Below are 22,493 nucleotides of genomic sequence, written 5' to 3'. Positions count from 1 at the left end.
CTAGTCCAACCCCCTGCTCAGGCAGGAAATCCTATACCATTTTGGACAAATGGCTGTCCAGTCTCTTCTTAAAAACTTCCAGGGTTGGAGCATTCACCACTTCTGGAGGCAGGTTGTTCCACTGGTTAATTGTTCTAACTGTCAGGAAGTTTCTCCTTAGTTCCAGGTTGCTTCTCTCCTTGATTAGTTTCCATCCGTTGCTTCTTGTCCTGCCTTCAGGCGCTTTGGAGAATAGCTTGACTCCCTCTTCTTTGGGGCAGCCCCTGAGATACTGGAAGACTGCTATCATGTCCCCCCTCGTCCTTCTCTTCATTAAACTAGACATACCCAATTCCAGCAACCGTTGCTTATATGTCTTAGCCTCCACTCCCCTAATCATCTTTGTTGCTCTTTTCTGCACTCTTTCTAGAGTCTCAACATCTTTCTTATACCTATGAATCAAAGGGACTTTGGATAAGGCTCTAGACGTAACGATTCTCCTAACCCTGAATCCTGTGGATCTGCCAACAGCACCCCAATTCTAGGGAGCGCTACTTACACATCTTTGCAGGAAATGAAGATGTTTTCTGCCAGTTCCATGTCATTCAGCATGAGGGCCAAACGCAGGGCTTCAGGGTAGCGATTGAACTTGCGAAAGATGCTAAGGGCACAACGAAGGAGGGCAGAATTCTCTGGCTCGGGGACATAGCTCACACAGCTTGAAAAATAAGGAAGAGAGGGGCAGAAAATGAAGTTTGGTTAGCACTACGTCTGTTAGCCAACTGGTCCTTTTTTTCACAACAACAGTGTTACACAGTGCCTCAAGGAAGTTCCCCAAACCTTGGTTGGCCCTCAGCCCCTCCTGCCAAATTAAAGTTTTCGATATGCGATGAAGAGAATTATTAAACTCGTGAAAAATATTCTGTAGGTGGGCTGGAAGAGGAGAAAAACACCATGTGCATATTGAGGCATATGTGAGCCACAATTTGTCATGGTATCACCATGGAAGAGTGATCTGTCTGCTGTATTGTACAGAAAAATCCAAGCAGACAGAAATCCTACCAAACAGCAAATATAGAAGTTATCTAAATTGGGAATCGGTTCCTTTAAGGGAGCGGGGGGGGGGGGGGGGGGGGNGTGGTGGGGGGGGGGGGGGGGGGGGGGGGGGGGGGAGAGGAACCTTTTGGAAAATGATGAGCTGATTGATAAGCTTTAGAATTTATGGCTAATTATACCTTTCTTATCAGGTTAATTTCAGCACAAAGCACACTTTTTGTTGCATTATAAATGAATGCAAGCCTATCACAATCAATCAGGACTTGGGCTCTGAATATCCTAGACCAGGGATTTCCAAGCGTGGCAACTTTAAGACACGTGGACTTCAACTCCCAGAATTCCCCAGTCAGCACATTCACTATAAACGTGAAGTCCACACGTCTTAAAAGTTGCCAAGATTGGCAAACACTGCCCTACACTTAAGCGCCTGCATTTCTTTGCAACAATTCTTTGTCATACTGGACTGCCTCAGCAGAATGAGTTTCTAATTCTATTATGTCTAAAACAGGGGTGTCAAACTGCCAGCCCACGGGCCGGTTTCATCATACCGGAGCCGCGCCAACCCCATTGCCGGCAATGGCGAAAAAGCTCCGATACGTTGCGCGACATCACGTGACGTCACGAGTTTGACATGTCTGGTCTAAAAGAAATAATAATTCCACTTTGAGTACTATTCTGAACTCCACACACAAAGGAGTTAGGTTCAAAGGCTAAGAGAGAAAAAGGTTCACTGGGATTTTAGAAGAATAAGATAGGAAGGAACTGGAAACATATAGTTTTGAGAAGGTAGAGAGGTGAATAGCATTCTTCATGAATCTGAAAAGAAAAGAATAAAGCAGTGTTTCTCAACCTTGACAATTTTAAGGCATGTGGACTTCAACTCCCAGAATTCCACAGCCAGCAATGCTGGCTGTGGAATTCTGGGAGTTGAAGTCCACATGCCTTAAAATTGTCAAGGCTGAGAAACACTGGAATAAAGGATCTGAGTGTCAGGAAAAAAAACCTTTTGTAATTGAACCGTAGAACCGATTATGCAGAGAAATTTGGTTTGGATAGCCACCGACCATGAATGTCTGAATCTGGATCTCTGCATTCATCAGAAGAGTTGGTCTCAGTGACCTCATTCAGCCTTGCCAACTCTTATGAGCTGAACTCCACAAAACTCAGAAAGCACAGCTCCCTCACCTGGTCAAATAGAGACAAACTTTGGCATAGGCATTGTCATCGATATATTCCTCCAGCATGTCCATCTGCTCAATTTCCATGAGCAAATCACAGGCCTCGTGCTCAGCATTGTGGGCCATGTTGTAGGGCACAATCTCCTTCACGAGAGTTAAAAGGGTGTCCTTCTGAGTCTTGTCTGCCTCGTCAATCTCCTGCCACTCCTTGGCGACTTCACCTGCCAGGTGTCTGCGGGGGCAATGGAATAAAATGGCATGAGTTCAAAACCAAACCAAACAAACTCCCTACGGTAGGTCACCTTTTTGGGGGGTCTGGCAAGTTTATATTTTGTTTTTCCAGCCCGTGAAATTCCGGAGCTACCTTTACTGAACTTGGGAATTAAATCTTTCTATCTGCTTTATTGTAAGGAAGACTCCAAATAACAGAGTATATGTCAAAAGAGACATCAGCAGCCTTGGTTAAGAAAACACCTGCTGCCAGAGACTGTACTGAAGAAACAGTGTTAACTGGGACATCGCTTGAAAGTCTTCTGTGCTCTGCAGATGAAAGGTGATGTTTAATAATAAAAAAGAACTACATAGTTCAAAAGAACTGTATTATTGATGTTTAGATCAGAGGTCCCCAATAACCAGTCTGTGGACCTGGACCGGCATGCCAGAAACCGGGCTGCGCAAACAAGTGAAGCCCCATCCAGGGGATGCAGGCAGCACCCAAAACCACGCCCCCTCCGGTCCCCGGAAATTTTCCTCCATGGAGCCACACCCTGATGCCCAAAAGGTTGGGGGCTGCTGTTCTAGATCGGGGTTCTCAACCTTGGCAACTCCCAGAATTCTGGGAGTCGAAGTCCACAAGTCTTAAAGTTGCCAAGGTTGAGGGCCCCTGTTCTAGATCGTCAAACATCTTAGCTTGCTCCTTACCTGACATATTCATGTCCCCATGAAGCTAAGGGTTCTTGGGACCCCACCAACCGATATTTCAGACACTCTCGCTCTCCGCTCATCGTCATGGCCAAAACAGATATAATGTCAGCAGCAAAACGCTACAAGGAGAAAGAGATGTCAAGACTGTATCAAACGACACCTCTGGCTAACACGTCCTAAAACTGAAAGGTGGCACAACACCACTCTGGGTTATGCTTCACAGCCTGCCTGAATAAAGAACAATATTCAATTCAGAGTCTCCAGGGATGGTTACAGGCAGTCCTAGATTTACAAACATCTGTTTAGTGACCGTTTGAAGTTACAACGGCACTGCAAAAGTGACTTATGACCGCTTTTCACACCGACGACTGTTGCAGCCTCTCCATGGTCACACGATCAAAATTCAGGTGTTGGGCAACTAGCATGTATTTATGGCAGCTGCACTGTCCCAGGATCCATGTGGTCACTATTTGGAACCTTCCCAGCTGGCTTCCGACAAGCAGAAGCAACGGTGGAAGCCAGATTTGCTCAACGACGTGATTCACAACTGCAGTGGATTCACTTTACAACGGTGGCACAAGAGGTCGTCAAATGGGACAAACCTCACTTAACGACAGTCTTGCTTAGCAATGGAAATTTTGGGCTCAGTTGTGGGGTCGTAAGTCAAGGACCACCTGTACGCAATATTAAGGACCTTCTCTCCTAATAGAAAGATGCTTTTGGCTTTTTAAAGCTAAAAAAAAACACACTTTCCTTCCTCAAAGGAACGAGCAACACATTTGCTCTCCTTATGAATAAGTCCTCTTATAAGCCAACTGTAAAGGGAGCTTTTAAGTCACATTAGAGGAGCCCTCTTGGGTTCCACCTCAACTGCCACCCATTTTATCTTTTTTCTTAGTAAGTGGCCGGCCTTCTTTTTTCAGCTCAACTGAGTGTTGAAAGGAATGGACCCACCGGCGTTGTCACCCACGCAACGCAGTGGCTTGTTGAGAGAGTTACTGGACTTGTCACCCAACTGGCTTTCATGCCTAAGGCGGGACTAGAACTCACAGTCTCCCAGGTCCCAGACTGCAACCAAACCGGCTCTCACTTGCCACCCATTTTATGTTCTGCTATTTTGGAGATCGTGTGAAGGTACGCAGTGAAGATAGTGATCTTTGAAACGAAGAAAAAGCAGCAAAGAAAATTAAATCAGTGTTTAGATTGGTGACAACCTGGGGCCAATTTGTGAGCTGGCTAGCTATTAGAAAGGACAAAGAGGGAGGGAGGGAGGGAGGGAGGGAGGGAGAGGGAGGGAGAGAGAGAGAGAGAGAGAGAGAGAGAGAGAGAGAGAGAGAGATTGCTCAATCAATCCAGGTTACGCACCTTGTTTTCCCCTGCAGCCATGTTTTCGTAGATCTCTTTCAATTTGCCGTAATGTGGCCGCAGGAACTTCAAGGGCTTGGGCACAGAAGTCATGGAGGTCGTGGAAGAGCGGATCTGCCTGCGCAGCTCTTCCAGGGCAGGACGATAAAGAGCCGTGTCCTGCTCCTGCAATCAGATCGGTGATCGTTAGGAAGGAAACAAAAATTTACAGGCCAAGCTCTCCCTGCAAAATTGCTGCTTCTGTTAAGTATGATAAGATTGCTGCTTCTGTTAAGTATGATAAGATAAGATAACCTTTATTGTCATTTTTTTTTTACTGTGGGCGCAACGGCACACATCAAAAATGAAATTTAGTTGCCCGCTCTCAAAGGGAAACACATACACGACACACACCTAAACATACTATGAACAACATATGTACAGGCCCACATCCCTACATATACGTAGCAAATTAAATACTGTCCATCTTGAATATATAACGGAAGGAGGAAGCTTGAGAGTTCACAAGGTTAATGCTGTACGAATCCGCTCAAACCTTTGCTATGGGACTGGTACTAAGAGCACATTTACTATAAACAAGACATAACTATTTGGTTAAGAGTCCTGAAGGGTCAGGCAACTGCTCCGTTCAGTCCACCATTGGTCACACAATAAAAAAGACCTCCTTTTTATGACCCTGTGGTTCCTATTCCTATTAGTACCACTTTATAAAGCCCTAGTAAGACCACACCTCGAATACTGCAGCCAATTTTGGTCACCATATCACAAAAAAGTTGAGAGTTTAGAAAAAATTCAGAGAAGAGCAACTAAGATGATCAAAGACCCGGAGGCTAAAACATACAAAGAACAGCTGCAGGACTTGGGTTTGGCTAGTCTAAAGAAAAGAAGAAATAGGGGAGACATGATAGCAGTGTCCCAGTATCTGAGGGGCTGCCACATAGAAGAGGGGGTCATTTTATTCACCAGAGCACCAGAGGGAAGGGCGAAAAACAATGGTTGGAAACTAGTCAAAGAGAGAAGCAACCTGGAATTAAGGAGAAACTTCCTGACAGTGAGGACAATCAACCAATGGAACAGCTTACCCCCAGAAATCGTGGGCGCTCCATCATTAGAAGTTTTTAAAAAGAGACTGGACAATTATCTGACTGAGATGGTATAGGACCTCTTGCTTGAGCAGGGGGCTGGACTAGAAGACCTCCAAGGTCCCTTCCAGCTCTATTCTATTCTATTCTACTCAGGTAGAGTCGGGGCAATTGGATGGAGCTGAACATTTACTGACCAGGTGTCCTTCCTGACGCCTATATGGAGTTTGCAGTTTTGTTTTTTTCTGAGCCCTAGGAAAGAAACATCCCCCACTAACTAGGATTGAATTCTCAACCTCCATAGTGGGAAGGAAGGGTCCTTACCACTAGGCCACCATGCTGTTCTTGGTCACACAATAGTCAGGCAAAAATAACCAAGAACCTCACAAACATTAAAACAATGGTGAGAGCTTTCTTCCAGGTTATCCTCTTCACTGTCCAATAGGAAGGTGGTGCCTAAGCGGCTTCGCGGAAGCACTTCCATGGAACTCTCCCTTTTAGGGCATGTGGTAACTGCCCCATTTTATGTTGTGCTATTTTGGAGATCATCTAAGAATGCCGTTAATATAGTAAGATTTGAAACAAAAAAGGATGCAAAGGAAGTTTTAGATTCATGACAGCAATGATGAACCAATCAAAACATCTGTCTTACAAAGTAATACAACTGGGCCCAGTCACATAGGTGCTTCAATTTACAATCTCGTGACTTACAACAAAAATTCTGGGGTCTTTTACAGTCACAAGTCAAGGGCTATCTGTAGCCCGTTGATAGTTTTACTTAAAATATCATTTTTATAAACAGCGTTAGTGTTTTGGATGGATCAACACTGTCAACTAGCGAGAATGAATTTTATTATGAGAATAGGGTAAAAGCCACAACATGCACACTATCCTTGTCAGAAAGAATATACAGGTAGTCCTCAATTTTACAACCGTTTGTTTAGTGACCGTCTGAAGTTACCATGGCACACTTTTGACACTTTCACGCTTATGACCATTGCAGTATCCCCATGATCACCTGATCAAAATTCAGATGCTTGACAACTGATACATAACAGTTGCGGTCTCTTGGGGCCCTGTGTGATCACTTTTTGTAACTTTCTGACAAGCAAAGTTAATGGGGAAGGGAGATTCATTTAACAACCCTGTTACTAATTTTACAAACACAGGGATTCATTTAACAACTGTGGCAAAAAAAAATAATCGTAAAATGGGGCAAAACTCACTTAACAAATGTCTTACTTAGCAACAGAAATGTTGGGCTCAATCGCGGTCGTAACTTGAGGACTACCTGTATCATACATAGGATTGTCACTATAGTATAGCATGTGCTTTATTGCCGTATGACGCTCTATAGTTCCTAGAGTTGGAAAATCAATATATTCTGATATTCTACAAGTTTACAGTCAAGAACAGAACTTACTCCCAGACGCTCCACAAGCATTTCCAGCTCATCTTGTAGTTGTTTGTCTTCCTCAGACTGTAAGGAAGGAAGGAAAAAAATGTGAAAATCCAGGCTTCTGTGAAAACCTACATCTTCAACTATTCTGAACTGTAATTAAACTGATGGATGAAACAGGAATACAAAGCAATGCAACAGCAAGGTGACGATGGCACTGTAACCCACATTTAATCATTAATACATACAAATGAAGATAGAAACATTTGAAATTCAAGCAGTGAGAGAAATCTTCATTAAGCCAATTGAGAAAAATAACAACAAATTATAGGCTTCATGTCATAAACACCAGCATTTGTTTGAATTTCAGGCAGATCTAGCAAGCAAGCCAAGCCAGGAAAGCACACAGGAGCATCCCAACTGCCTTTTACTGTTGTCCTAAGTATTTAATCTCCCACAAGGCACCACCACACTTGGAATACTGCATCCAGTTTTGGTCACCATGATATGAAAAAGATGTTCAGACTCTAGAAAGAGTGCAGAGAAGAGCAACTGGGGGACTGGAGGCTAAAACATATAAAAAGCGGTTGCTGGAATTGGGTATGGACGAGGGGGGTGACATGATAGCAGTGTTCCAATATCTAAGTGACTGTCACAAAGAAGGGGGGGGGAAAATCAACCTATTCTCCAAAGCACCTGGAGGCAGGACAAGAAGCAACAGATGGAAACTAATCAAGCAGAGAAGCAACCTAGAAATAAGGAGGAATTTCCTGACAGTGAGAACAATTAACCAGTGGAACAACCTGCCTCCAGAAGTTGTGGATGCTCCATCACTGGAGACTTTTAAGAAGAGACTGGACAATCATTTATTTGAAATGGTATAGGGTCTCCTGCTTGAGCAGGGGGTTGGACTAGAAGACCTCCAAGGTCCCTTCCGATGCCGTTATTCTGTTAATCTCAGTCACAGGTTTTTAATGACAACGTCTCCCTTTAACTCCCCAGGGTGGCAATTCTGGGAAAACCATTGAAGATTTGGAAATGTGCCAGTGACGAACTAGCCAAAGAGGGCCTCCTATGGCTTTCAAGCTCATTGCCAACACTGGGAGGAGAGTCTCCTTTAAGAGGTAGGGAAGATTTAAGAGGTAGGCTCATTCTGCTGCTCTCCAAGGTTGCTTATTCCACAACTGGCCAGCCACTCACCTGCTTCTCTCAAAAGGAGGAGGAGAGCTTACCGGATCCGCACAGAGGCAGACCAGAGGAGGCATTGGAACTACCCCTTTCCGGGTGAGGAAAACGAGATCATATATTTATTTATACAGTAGTCCTCAACTTAGAACAGTTTGTTTAGCGGCCGTTCAAAATTACATCGCTGGAAAAAAAGCGACTTAGGACCATTTTTCACACTTAGGACCACTGCGGCATCCCCACAGTCACCTGAACAAATTTCAGATCCTTGGCAACCGACTCACATTTATGATGGTTGCTGTCTCGTGAGGGTCACTTAAATCGCCTTTTGCAACCTTCTGAAAAGCCAAAAGGCAGAAGAAGAACATCGTGGCTTCAAAATCTAAGGGACTGGTTTGGCCAAAACTCAGCAGCACTTTTTCGTGCGGCTGCTGGATAAAAACAGGATCGCCAACGTCCGATAACGGATATGGCACAAGAAGAAGAAGAAAAGCCAAGTCAATATCTCCCTTCGACCAGTCCGCTCCCACAGAGAGGGCCTCCTTAGGGTGCCGTCGGCCAGTCAATGCCGGCTGGCGACCCCAAGGGGGAGAGCCTTCTCTGTGGCAGCTCCTGCCCTCTGGAATGACCTACCCCCCGACCTACGTACAGTTGCGGACCTGCGCCTCTTCCGCCGAGCCTTGAAAACCCATCTATTCCATGCGGCCGGCCTGGCGTAGTTTTGATTGGGCTTTGCTAGGGGTTTTATAGGGGGTAATTTAGAGCAGGCTTTTTATTCAATATTGATTGTGATTTTTATTATCGCCTGTTCACCGCCCTGAGTCCCGTAAGGGAGATAGGGCGGTATATAAATTTAAATAATAAATAAAATAAATAATAAAATGGGGGGGGGGGGCAGCCAGATTCACTTAACAACCACGTTACTACCTTAACAACTGCAGCGATCGAAATGGAATTGATGTTGAATTTGATAACTGCTGCAAGATTATTAGTAGCCCAACGTTGGAAAACGGAAGGTTTGCCCACTATAGAAGATTGGGCATTTAAAGTTTCAAACCTAGCAGAAATGGCTAAGATTTCAGCCTATGTGAAAGATTACTCACAAGAAAGATATATTTTGGTTTGGAGAAGATGGATAGATTATATTGAGAATAAATATGGAACTAAAAAGTTTCATTTGGTTTTTGAGTAAATTTTAGATTGTTAATGTAGTTTTTATTTTTTTTTTAATTATTATTAATAATGTTTAACATGTTTGTTTAGAAGAGAGCTAAAGGATGTTATAGAATTGTTAACGTTAAGGGTGATATAATTTAAGACAGAGTATAATTATTGTATGGTTAACCCTGTGTGTGGCTCTGGGAAGTCGGGGGGGGGAGAGGGAGGGTGGATTTTGGGGAGGAGGGGAGTTATATTGTAAAACTTTTAAAAATTTTCAATAAAAAAAAAAAAAAAAACAACCGCAGCGATCCACTTAACCCCTGCGGCAAGGTAGGTTGTAAAAAAAAAAAATGGGGCAAAAACTCAACTTCCCAAAATGTTTCGCTTAGCAACAGGAACGTTGGGCCCCATTGCGGTCGTAAGTCGAGGACTAGCCGCATCCCGCCTGTATTATAACGACTCAAGGGGGGGGGGGGCAGCGTGCCTAACGCTCCTATTTTTCGCCGTCCACAACCACCCTGTGAGGTGGGCCGGGCCGAGTGCGAGCGACTGGCCCCAAGTCACCCAACCGGCTCAGATCGGCGGGCGCCACTCTGCACATGCTCAGATGCACCCGCGTTGCTCTACCAGCCCTGGCCGGGCGGGCGGGAAGGACTCGGCGTAGGGCCTCTCCAGCAGTCCGGGCGGCGGATGGAAGGGCCGGGAAAAGCGCCGGGTTCAGGCGAGCTCCCCGGTTTCCGGGCCTGGCCGTGACTCAGCGCGGCTTTTTTTCGGCTGCCCCGGCCGGGCTCTCACCAGCTCCTGCTCCTTGTCCGCCGCGGGGGCGTTGGGATCCTTCTTGTCTTTGCTCCAGGGCCCCGTCAATTTGTCGTCTCCGGCGCCGGGCGTCGAGCCCCCGGCCTGAGTCCGCCTCTGGCCGCCGCCGCCGCCGCCGTCCTCCATCACAAGCCGCTTCCTCAGGGGGCCGACAGAGACACTGCGCATGCGCCGGTGCGGCAGCGGGGAGGAGCCTCAGCGGGCCAATCCGTGCCTCAGGAAAGGGGAGGGCCGCGAGCTCCGGCGGACGTAGGGCGGGGTTGAGGCACAGGGGCGGGGCGAGGGGGAGTAAGGGGAGGAGCGGGGGAGGAGCCAGGCTAGGAGAGGGGGCGGGGCGAGGCAGAAGGCCACGTGCAGATGGCTGCGTGGCTGCAGGAGGGGAGGCTGCTTTCCTGGCCGCTCTTTATGGTATTGCTTAATATCAGAGGACCTCAACCTGGGCTACTTTAAGACTCGTGGACTTCAAGTCCCAGAATTCCTCAGCCAGCTTTGCTCTGAAGCCAGCTGGGAAAGTGGCGAAAGGGCCCCAATTTTGATCCCATGACTGTGGGGATGCTCTAAGGTAGGGGGGTCTCAACTTTGGCCACTTTTAAGACTTGTGGACTTCAACTCCCAGAATTCCTCAGCCAGGGATGGTTGCAATACAGCAAACTCAGTTCACACAGGATGTAAAGGAAAGGGGGAGTGGCTTTGAGCAGGGGTCTCCGACCTAGGCAACTTTTAAGGCTTGTGGACTTCAACTCCCAGAATTCCTCAGCCAGGGATGGTTGCAATACAGCAAACTCAGTTCACACAGGATGTAAAGGAAAGGGGGAGTGGCTTTGAGCAGGGGTCTCCGACCTAGGCAACTTTTAAGACTTGTGGACTTCAACTCCCAGAATTCCTCAGCCAGGGATGGTTGCAATACAACAAACTCAGTTCACACAGGATGTAAAGAAAGTGGGAGTGGCTTTGAGCAGGGGTCTCCAACCTAGGCCACTTTTAAGACTTGTGGACTTCAACTCCCAGAATTCCTCAGCCAGTCTTGCTGGCTGAGGAATTCTGGGAGTTGAAGTCCACAAATCTTAAAGTGGCCAAGGTTGAGGACCCCCAGCTTATATAATATATTTATATTATTAATATTCAATTAGGTAGCTCCCAGTTTATGGACAAGAGGAAAGAACAAAGTGGACATTCTATCAATAGTAATTATAGTTAAGGGTATTAAGGTTACAAGCATTAGGATTACTATAATTGGCTTGTCATTCAGAATTGACTTCCAGGGAGTCCTCGACCTACGACCATAATTGAGCCCAAAATTTATCTTGCTAAGGGAGACATTTATTAAGTGGGTTTTGACCCCTTTTGCGACCTTTCTGTCACAGTTGTTAAGATAATCACTGCTGTGAATTTAGTAACACGGTTGTTAAGTGAATCTGGCTTCCCCCATTGACTTTGCTTGTCAGAAGGTCGCAAAATGGGATCACATGACCCCGAGACACGGCTACCATCATAAATATGAATCAGTTGTCAAGCATCCGAATTTTGATCACATGATCATGGGGATGCTGCAAAGGTCGTAACTGTGAAACATGGTCATAAGTCAGTTTTTTCAGTGCCGTTGTAACTTTGAACGGTCACTAAATGAATTGTTGTAAGTCGAGGACTACCTGTATAACATTGGGAATGAAGAGCATACATCAAGGATATTTTCTCCTGTACCTAGGTCAGTCTCTTGATGTGCCCATTCAAGAAATCATGTGCATAACATGGCAGGATTTAAAAATTAATAAATTTAAAATTAATGAATAATGGAAATAAACAAAAACAACTTAGGGGGTTGGGAAGGCGTTTTACCTGAGCTGGCCTTGATTGAGCCCAAGGTTTTGCCTCGTATAAGTAAACAGTCAGGGGCAGGAAGCAATCAGAAAATAAAATTCTTCAAATTGATTTAGGTCAAACATTGCTGCCAAATTCTGCTTCTTAATCATTGCTTTTTTCGTTGACGCATAACAAGGTTAGGATGCTCCATGTGGCCCACGGAAGCCCAGCAAATCAAGACATAAACCAATTTGTAAAAGGAAGAGAACCATCTCGCTCTGCAGACGAACAGTTGAGTTTTCAGCTGTCCCTGAGAATTACACAAATTAAAAGGTCAGAACGACCATTTTGCTGATCAAGGTTCTGGAAACGTTTCCTGTAACAAAACCAGTCTAACTGGAGTCTTCTTTCCTTTCTTTTAACAATTTTTGCCTGCATATAAGTGCTCTCAATTTTGGTATATCAAGCGGGAGGCAACATACATAAAATTGAGGGTTTCTTTGCAAGGTCTGGGACCATAAAATAGGTCTCATTCAATAACAAAGATGCAACAAAGATGATCAGGGCACTGGAGGCTAAAACATAGAAGGAACGGTTGCTGGAATTGGGAATGTCTAGTCTAATGAAGAGAAGGACGAGGGGGGACATGATAGCAGTCTTCCAGTATCTCAGGAGCTGCCACAAAGAAGAGGGAGTCAAGCTATCCTCCAAAGCGCCTGAAGGCAGGACAAGAAGCAAAGGATGGAAACTAATCAAGGAGAGAAGCAAACTAGAACTAAGGAGAAACTTCCTGACAGTTAGAACAATTAACCAGTGGAACAACCTGCCTCCAGAAGTGGTGAATGCTCCAACACTGGAAGTTTTTAAGAAGAGACTGGACAGCCATCTGTCCGAAGTGGTATAGGGTTTCCTGCCTGAGCAGGGGGTTGGACTAGATGACCTCCAGGGTCCCTTCCAACTTTATTATTATTATTATTATTATTATTATTATTATTATTATCATTATCATTATCATTATCATTATCATTATCATTATCATCATCATCCCAATATTTACTCAGATAACAGCCGGATTTGTAGCTTTTCTCCTGCAATAAAGGATGTCTAGCCTGGATTGGCTAAACTGAATATGAATCAACCAAGATTCTAGTATTTCAATAGGTCCACCTTTCTCATCCTTTAAGATAGAAACTTTGGGAAAAGTGCAAAGAAGAGCAACTAAGATGATTAAAGGCATGGAGACAAAAACATGTGAAGAACGGTGGCAAGAACTGGGTATGGCCAGTCTAGAGAAAAGAAGGACTGGGGAAGAAATGATAGCAGTCTTCCAGTATTTGGGAGGCTGCCACAAAGAGAAGGGGGGGGGGTCAACTTATTTTCTAAAGCCCCAAAAGGCAAGACAAGAATTAATGGATGGAAACTAATCAAGGAGAGAAGCAACCTGGAATTAAGGAGAAACTTCCTAAGAGTGAGGACAATTAACCAGTGGAACAACCTGCCTCCAGAAGTTGTGGGTGCTCCATCACTGGAGGTTTTTAAGAAGAGATTGGACAGCCATTTGTCTGAAATGGTATAGGACTAGATTACCTCCAAGATCCCTTCCAGCTCTATTCGGATTGATAATGGTTCTGAAACGGAGCAAAATTTGGACATATTCTGGGGGACAACTTGTTTGTGAGTCAAGGGTCCCATTTGGGACTGCAAGGCATTTCTATAAAACAGAATCTGTGATTGGGGTTTTTTTTAGTCCTGGAGATTTTTCTGCAGCATCCGTCGAGTTCATAATTTTGAGGGCTCCTGCGTGCCTCCTCTCCTCCCCCCCCCCATCTCTTCCTTTGCAATCTGGCTGTGCCATATACAAATTCTTGAATTTGCTTACTGAGTGTCTGGCATTTGTTCAACCCCTGGAATGATGAATTGGCCAAGCAGCTGGACTTCTTCATCTAACCAAGGTGAAGACTAACCCATCTTGCTGTGTTTATTTATAATTTACAGTACTCTGCCACCGATTTATTTATTATTGATGTAATCTACCCCTGATTTACATAGCCATCTATCTTGCGAGTGGCAGCTCAGATTGGGGAACACAAGATTAAAAACCAACAAAAACGAAACGAAAGGAACGACAGCAAAATGCAATAATAAACAGAACGGTGCCCAAGGGCGATTGCGCTGAATCCATACAACAGCAGTCATACTAAAAATCAAACTGATGTTATGTTATCCGGTGTATTTAACTGTAATGTGCAAAGACAGTCCTTGTTCCGGGCAAGTAATGTGATTGTCTCGTTCTGTGTTGCTGCTGGCTCAGTTCGGCTTTAAGGTCTTGATAACATGGTTAGCATTTGAGAACTGGGAGCTTGACTCACGAGCAAGCTATTTTTTCAATATTTTGCCTTGTCTTTACTTAAGCAATATGCATCACCAAGGAGTTGCCAACTTGAAAATAAGAACAAGCCCCAAAGCTCTGGATATACAGGCAGTCCTCGACTTATAATGGGTTACTTAGAGACTGTTTGAAGTCCCCTGTCCCATTCGTGTCGGAGGCACCATTTAAAGGCCTTCTGACTTGAAAGGATTAGCCAGTGACATCACTGTGGCCTGTGGGACGCTCATGGGGGCGCCTTTGATGTGCCGTCAAGGAGCTGGAGCAAATGACAGGAGCTCACCCCTCTCCATGGCAGCACTCAAGTCTCGAACGCAGACTTGCTAACAACCTCCAGCCCAGCTCCTAACCATATGAGCCACCAGGCTCCTTCACCATTTGAAGTTAGGATACGGGTAGGCAACCTTGGCTCTTTTATGACTCGTGGACTTCAACTCCCAGAATTCCTGAGCCAGCCACGCTGAGGGGAAAGGGAGAGGTTTCCAAGCTGAGCCATGCTGGCTCAGGAATTCTGGGAGTTGAAGTCCACGAGTCATGAAGGGGCCATAGTTCCCCCATGCTGGCTCAGGAATTCTGGGAGTTGAAGTCCATGAGTCATGAAGGGGCCATAGTTCCCCCATGCTGGCTCAGGAATTCTGGGAGTTGAAGTCCACGAGTCATAAAAGAGCCAAGGTTGCCTACCCCTGGGATAGACCCTTCCTCAAAGATACTTACGACCGGGTTTCAAAGTTCTGATAGCCAGCCCCTACTCCAGCCCCTTCAGTCACAAAACTCACTTAACAAACGTCTCACGGAACAACATAAATTTGGGGCTGAATTGTGGTCGTAAGCCGAGGACTGCCTGTATAAAACAGCTGTAAAAACCCTGATGACTTTCGGGTGGCAGCAGAATTTTCTATACTCTTTACTGCCATCTCATGGTCAACCCAATCTTTGCAGCCCAGATAAGATGGCTCTACAGGTAGGTAGTCCTGGACTTCCGACCATTTGTTTACCTGCCATGCAAAGTTACGGCGCTGGAAAAAAAAAGCGACGTACAACTGGTCCTTGCACTTTCAACTGCCGCAGCATCCCCGTGGTCACATGATCAAAATTCGGGTGCTTCTCAACCGGCGTGCATTAATGACCGTTGCAGTGTCCTGGGAGGGTCTTGCGATTCCCCATTTGTGACTTTCCCAGCCACGTTGGCAAGCAAAGTCAATGGGGTAAGCCAGGTTTGCCTAACCGCCATGATTCACTTAACAACCCTGGTGATTTGCTTAACCATCGCAGCAAAAAATAATAATAATTGTAAAATTGGGCACAACTCACTTAACAGGAACGCCTTCAGCAGATGTTCCTGTCACAATTGTGGTAAGTCAAGGACTTCACTTTGCAGAATAATGCTTCAACAAACAAAATGAAGAAATCTTCCAGAGACCAAAGCTAAATTATAATCTAGCAGGGAATAGAGACCACCCAAAGATCATTGAGGAGGCAGTTTATCAACTTGCTGGTTAACACTATCCTCAACAGGAACTAGTCTCACACAGAAGTCATTAAAAATCCAGAAGTCCATAAAACCCCTTTGGCATTTTGCCAGTTCAAAGAAAGCTTCAGAGGCTTCAGAAACATCGAAGGAATAACCGCAAATCAGGTCTGAAAGCAAAATGCGGGGAATAATTTGGTGTTCCCATGACCTACTAGTCCACGGTAACCAAGCCACGTTTTCTGAATCAAACCTGCCATCTCGGGGTGCATAACACCCTGAGCCACAGAGGAGCCAGGTTTCGTTTCCGAGCGGCATGTGGTACAAACTTGTCGATTGTTTCTGTTAAAAAAAAAAGTGAGCTGAGCAACTTGGCACTTCTAAACCAAAGAGCCAACATTGGTGTGATCTCGATCAATGAGCCTCAGAAGGCAACAAATTGGATCTGATTCCATGTACATTGGGGGCACGATGGCCCAGCGGTTCAAGATGCTGAGCTGGTCAGCTGGATAGCTGATAGCCCCGGTTGGAAACCCGAGCGCTGCATGACAGGGTGAGCTCCCATCCCTTGCTCCGGCTCCTGCCGCATGACAGGCTGAGCTCCAGTTCCTTGCTCCAGCTCCTGCTGCGTGACAGGCTGAGCTCCCGTCCCTTGCTCCAGCTCCTGCTGCGTGATAGGCTGAGCTCCCGTTCCTTGCTCCAGCTCCTGCTGCATGATAGGGTGAGCTCCCGTCCCTTGTTCCGGCTCCTGCTGCGTGACAAGGTGAGTTCCTGTCCCTTGCTCTGGCTCCTGCTGCACGACAGGGTGAGCTCCCGTTCCTTGCTCCAGCTCCTGCTGCGTGACAGGCTGAGCTCCCGTTCCTTGCTCCGGCTCCTGCTGCGTGACAGGCTGAGCTCCCATCCCTTGCTCCAGCTCCTGCTGTATGACAGGCTGAGCTCCCGTTCCTTGCTCCAGCTTTTGCTGCATGATAGGGTGAGCTCCCGTCCCTTGCTCCAGCTCCTGCCGTGTGACAGGGTGAGCTCCCGTCCCTTGCTCCGGCTCCTGCTGTGCGACAGGGTGAGCGGCCGTTCCTTGCTCTGGCTCCTGCCACATGACAGGGTGAGCTCCCATCCCTTGCTCCGGCTCCTGCTGCGCAACGGTGAGCGGCCGTTCCTTGCTCCGGCTCCTGCTGCGTGACAAGGTGAGATCCCATTCCCTGCTTCGGCTCCTGCTGCGTGACAGGCTGAGCTCCCGTCCCTTGCTCCAGCTCCTGCCGCGTGACAGGGTGAGCTCCCATTCCTTGCTCCTGCCCACCTAGCAGTTGGAAAGCAGGCAAATGCGAGTAGATAAATAGGTACCACTTCGGTGGGAAGGTAACAGTGTTCCGTGAGCCTCGGTGTATAGTCATGCTGGCCACATGACCACGGAAATGTCTTCGGACAACGCTGGCTCCCTCGGCTAGGAAACGGGGATGAGCACCACCCCCTAGAGATGGATTTGACGGGACAGGGGAAACTTTTACCTTCACCACGTACATTGCTAGATGTTTAGAGAACTTACACCACCCATGTACTGTATTTGGGCGATAGGACCCATGAATTTGAAAACTGCGAACTGAAATAAAAAGGAAAAAGAGGGAGTCCTTGATTTATAACAATTCATTTAGTGACCGTTCAAAGTTACAATGGTACTGAAAGAAACGATTATGACTGCTTTTCCTACTTATGAGCACTGCAGCATTCCCATGGTCACATGATCAAAATTTGGATGCGAGGCAACTGGTTCACATGTACGACGGTTGCAGTATCCCAGGGTCATGTGATCACCTTTTGCGACCTTCTGACAAGGAAAGTCAGCGGGGAAGCAGGATTCATTTAACAACCAGGTTACTAACTTAACAGCTGCAATGATTCACTTAACAGCTATGGCAAGAAATGTCATAAAATGGGGCAAAATTCACTTAACCAATGTCTCAGTTAAATGTTGGGGTCAATTGTGGTCGTAAGCCAAGGACTACCTGTAAAATGGCTTATTGATTGGCCCAAATTCACCCAACTCATTGATTTGTTACTAAAAGCTTTGTTTTTATAGCCATCGTTAAAAGCCGGCTGTTGCCACTGAAATCTCACCATTTTCATCTGCCAACAACATTTGTACATACTCAGAAGTATGTTTTCCTTATTTAGATTTTAAAAGAGGGCACATAGCTTCCTGCCAAAAACTCTTTATAAAATTCACAGTACAATAAAATGTGTTCCGTCATTTCAGCATCAGGACCGTTAACAGGGACATAATCTTTGAGAGAGAGGAATGTTTTTGAAATCTGCCATTTAGAATACTTGATTTAATTTTAATACTTTAATAATCTGCCATTTAATACTTGATTTAGAATACTTGATTTAATCCGGCTTTTGCAAAAGCGGTTCTGTTCACTTAGGGATGAGGTTACAGTGAAGAAGGGAATTAGACAAGGTTATGTATATGAATGAAGCCTGTCAATAACCCTGGAAGTGCTACGAGATCCAGCCTTAGAAATTTCAGTTCTGATTTCTGGAGGTAAAATGCCCAGAGCCTTTTAAGAAAGCATCTTGATCCCCTAGTCCAGGGGTAGGCAACCTTGGCTCTTTTATGACTCGTGGACTTCAACTCCCAGAATTCCTGAGCCAGCCATGCTGAGGGGAAATGGAGAGGTTTCCATACTGAGCCATGCTGGCTCAGGAATTCTGGGAGTTGAAGTCCACGAGTCATAAAAGAGCCAAGGTTGCCTACCCCTGCCCTAGTCACCGGTTTGCAAGCGGGATCTTGGAGTCCTAGTGGACAATCATGTAAACATGAGCCAACAGAGTGGGGCAGCAGCCAAAAAAGCTAATACAATCCTGGGTTGCATAAACAGAGGCATAGAATCAAGATCACGCGAAGTATTAGTACCGCTTTATAAAACCCTAGTAAGACCACCCCTGGAATACTGCAGCCAATTTTGGTCACCATATCACAAAAAAGATGTTGAGAGTTTGGAAAAAATTCAGAGAAGAGCAACTGAGATGATCAAAGACCTGGAGGCTAAAACATACAAAGAACAGCTGCGGGACGTGGGTTTGGCTAGTCTAAAGAAAAGAAAAAATGGGGGAGACATGATAGCAGTATTCCAGTATTTGAGGGGCTGCCACATAGAAGAGGGGGTCACTTTATTCTCCAAAGCGCCTGAAGGCAGGACAAGAAACAATTGATGGAAACTGATCAAGGAGAGAAGCAACCTGGAATTAAGGAAAAACTTCCTGACAGTGAGGACAATTAACCAGTGGAACAGCTTGCCTCCAGAAATTGTGGGCGCTCCATCACTGGAGGTCTTTAAGAAGAGGCTAGACAGTCACTTGTCTTGAGACAATATAGGTTCTCCTGCTTGAGCAGGGGGCTGGACTAGAAGACCTCCAAGGTCCCTTCCAGCTCTATTCTATTCAATGCTGCATTAATAGAGGAATAGTGGAAGCGCCAGGATCAATGCCGCTTTCCAGCTGATCGGCGCTTCTTCGGGGCTGTCAGGGCTCAGCGGAAGCACCAGGATCAGCGCTTCTTCGGGACTGTCAGGGCTCAGTGGAAGCGCCGGGATCAGTGCCAGGCTCCAGCTGGAGCTCGGCGCTGATCCTGGTGCTTCTGCTGAGCCCAGAAGAAGCGCCGATCGGCTGGAATGTTGCAGCACCTCCAGGGTCTTGTGATTTACATTCAGATGCTTGGCAACTGATTCATATTTATGACGGTCACAGTGTCCCAGGGTCATGTGAAGTGACCAAAACCTGCTGCAACCACCCAGCAGACGGGGGGAATAAAAACTAAACACCCCCCCTACCCCACCCCCGCTGCCAATCCTCAACAGAAATGCTCACAACAATGAAAACCTCGGACAGGAGGAAGAGCGCGGGCAGACGGGCAGGCAGGTGTCTTGCTCGGCTGTGGCTTGGGGGGCACTTTTTTCAGTGCCCTGGTAACTTTGAACAGTCACTAAGCGAACTGTTGTAAGTCGAGGACTACCTGTACTTTATCACTTTTTTTTTCCTTTTTTGGGGGGGTGTCATCAAGTTTTTGACACCTTGCTAGGCGACTGGTGGTACTCAGATATTGCCATATCCTAAAAGTGGTACAATGGGTGAAAAGATTGAAAAGCCCTGGACTAGATAACCTCCAAGGTCCCTTCCAATTCTGTTACTGTTTTCAATGCAAAGTGAACTGCTGTACATTACAGGCAGTCTTTAATTTACAACCTTTTGTTTAGTGACTTTTCGAAAGTTACAAAGGTACTGAAAAAATTTGACCTAGGACGTTTTTTCACACTTACGACCCTTGCAGCATCCTCACAGTCACGTGATCAAAATCTGGATATGTTGGCAACCAATTCATATTTATGACGGTTGCACCGTCCCACGCGATCACCTTTTGCAAGCGAAGCCAGATTCATTCAACAGCCGGGTTCCTAATTTAACAACCGTAGTGATTCACTTAACAACTGTGGCAAGAAAGGTCGTCCAATGGGGCAAAATTCACTGTCTCCTTTAGCAATAGAAAATTTGGGCTCCTTTGTGGTTGTAAGTCGAGGACTATCTACATAAGCCTACGGAGGTGCATAGCCTAAATGGTTGAAGGGGAAAACCGGGAGAATCCGAATTAGAGTCGCCCCATGCACCCTCAGCCCCAGGCAGCAATCGCAAGCAAGGGATTTGAGCCAGCTAAGGGGGAGGGGAGGACCGGGACGATCGTGCGGCAGTTCCGCACCCATGAGGACTCGAAACTTGGAATGATAAATCTCAGTTCGAGATGATAAACCTCAACTCGAGACGATAAATCACAAAAGAAAAAGGTAGCAAGAGGGGCAGGACGCCGGGGCCACCCCCCCCCTTAAAAGCATCCTCCGCCCCAGCCCTCAATCGCCACGAAGGGGGTTTGGGTCGGCGGAAGGGGACGGGGGGGGGGAGGAGAAACGAGCGCGCGGCCGTTCCGCAACCATGAGGACTTGAAACTTGAGATGGCGATCTCGCGCTAAGACGGCCATTCTCCGGCAAGGCGACCCGGCCGGCCAGGTGGGCGGCCGAAAGGGCAAGAGAAGCGCGGGCGAGGGCTGGGGAAACGCGCGGGGGGTCCCCCCACCCACCCACCCAAAGTCCTTTAGCTCGGCCGGGCGGCAGCTGGGCCCGCGGCCGGCGACCCGAGCAGGCGGAGGCTGCAGTGCAGGGCGCGGCCCCGAGCGCGCTAACCTTGCCCTCCCCGGGCATTGGCGGCATTGGCGGCGGCGGCATCGCAGACCCATCCGCGGCGCTCTCCGGCAGGGACTCGAGGCAGGCAGGCCGGCTGGCTGCCGGTCGGCGGCCCCCTGGCGGAGCGGCTCCGCATGGCCCGCGCGCCGGACGCCGCCGACGCCGCCGCCACCGCCCCTGCCCGGCTCGCCCCCGGCTGGCTCCCGAGGTAGGAGGCAGCGGCCGGCTCCTCTTCCTCCGGATCGCCAGCATGAGCGCGGTGGCTCTCCAGGAGCTCGGCAACAACGTGAGTAGCGACGCCGGCCGCCGCTTTCGGCCGAGGACGGGCTTGTTTTGCAAGAGCACAGCGCAGTCCAGGGCCGGGCCGAACCGGGCCGGGCCGGGGGGGTCTGGTGGGGGGGTGGTGCTTGCGCAGGCAAAGGAGCCGCGGTGCGCTACCTGCCCCGCCGAAGGTGGGGGCGCTTTAGGGGGGAAGGCAACGCAATTGCCCGCCACTTTTATTCCTCGCCCACCCAGCCACTCGTGCCCAGGCACTACACTGGGGGATCTCGAGCGTGGCTGCTCTTGAACCCGGGACGCGCATGCCTGCGCCCCGCTCCGCGCTTGCAGGTTGTGGGGGGGGGGGGCTGTGGAGCGTGGACTCTTTTTTCCAGCCCGCCCCCCCCCCCGGCCGCTTTGAGTCCTTCCTTGGGATGGATCCCCGGGACACGAGGGGCATAAGCTAGCCCTCGTTTCGGATGCCCGCCTAGCCTTGGTTTGCACCGCGCCTACAGCTCCCCTTCCGTCCCTTGCGGTGGCCCCTCTTCCGGGCCCGATTGAGAACGGAGCATTAATAAGCCCGTCCCGTGGTATCAAGGGTGGGTGAGGGTTCAGAGGGGGTGCGCCGTGGTCTTCTGATTGCCAGGGGGCTAGTTGGGCAGTTGCCAGCTGGAGAGACGTGGGCGATCCCGAACTTTTGACGCTGGTGGGCTCTGGATTAAAAAAACAAACAAACCAGAGTTTGATGCTGATCTAAAGCGGTTTGTTGGAATCGTGGTTCAGTTCTGGAGCAAGATTCAGTTCACCCTAAGCCAGTGGTTCTCAACGTTTTTAATGCCGCGACCCCCAACCGGTCGTAAGTCGAGGACTAAACCGGTCGTAAGTTGAGGACTAACCTGGTCATAAGTCGAGGACTAAACCGGTCGTAAGTCGAGGACTACCCAACCGGTTGTAAGTTGAGGACTTTCCCTGCCCGGGAGCGCCACGCATGCGTGGTTCCGCCCCCTGCGCCGGCCGAGGCGTAGCTGGCAAGCGGCAGAGACGGAGCAGGCCGACCACCAGCTGGCCCAGCCCAAGGGAGGTAAGGCACCTGCCGGAAAAGGGGAGAAAAAATGGCGGACAAAAAAAATGGCGGACAGCCTTGCTTGGCGACCCCCGTGAAATGGTCGATGGACCCCAAATGGGGTCCCTACCCACAGGTTGAGAACCACTG

General features: G+C 47.8%; 2 protein-coding genes across 2 annotated transcripts in view; one reads left to right on the top strand and one right to left on the bottom strand.

Annotated features, from left to right (window-relative positions):
- PSMD2 (proteasome 26S subunit, non-ATPase 2) overlaps window positions 1–10,157 on the bottom strand; it is a 37,981-nt gene extending 27,824 nt beyond the window's left edge. The window contains exons 1-6 of the mRNA XM_015824262.1: window positions 10,125–10,157; window positions 7,008–7,064; window positions 4,503–4,667; window positions 3,135–3,256; window positions 2,221–2,445; window positions 539–697 (exon numbers count right to left, since the gene is read on the bottom strand). Coding sequence (XP_015679748.1) covers window positions 539–697; window positions 2,221–2,445; window positions 3,135–3,256; window positions 4,503–4,667; window positions 7,008–7,028 — 692 coding nt within the window. The 5' untranslated portion in view covers window positions 7,029–7,064; window positions 10,125–10,157. The remainder of the gene's footprint in view (window positions 1–538; window positions 698–2,220; window positions 2,446–3,134; window positions 3,257–4,502; window positions 4,668–7,007; window positions 7,065–10,124) is intronic.
- Window positions 10,158–21,293: 11,136 nt separating this feature from the next.
- The window catches only part of ECE2 (endothelin converting enzyme 2), a 92,265-nt gene continuing 91,065 nt past the window's right edge, over window positions 21,294–22,493 (top strand). Inside the window, exon 1 of the mRNA XM_015824264.1 lies at window positions 21,294–21,308. The gene's annotated coding sequence lies outside the window, so the exon portion shown is untranslated. The remainder of the gene's footprint in view (window positions 21,309–22,493) is intronic.

This window comes from Protobothrops mucrosquamatus, unplaced genomic scaffold (genome assembly GCF_001527695.2).
Source record: "Protobothrops mucrosquamatus isolate PMUCROS unplaced genomic scaffold, P.Mucros_1.0 scaffold2173, whole genome shotgun sequence".
NCBI classification, from domain to species: Eukaryota; Metazoa; Chordata; class Lepidosauria; order Squamata; family Viperidae; genus Protobothrops; species Protobothrops mucrosquamatus.
Note: the sequence above shows the minus strand (reverse complement) of the source record. Positions and strands in the feature narration are given on the sequence as shown.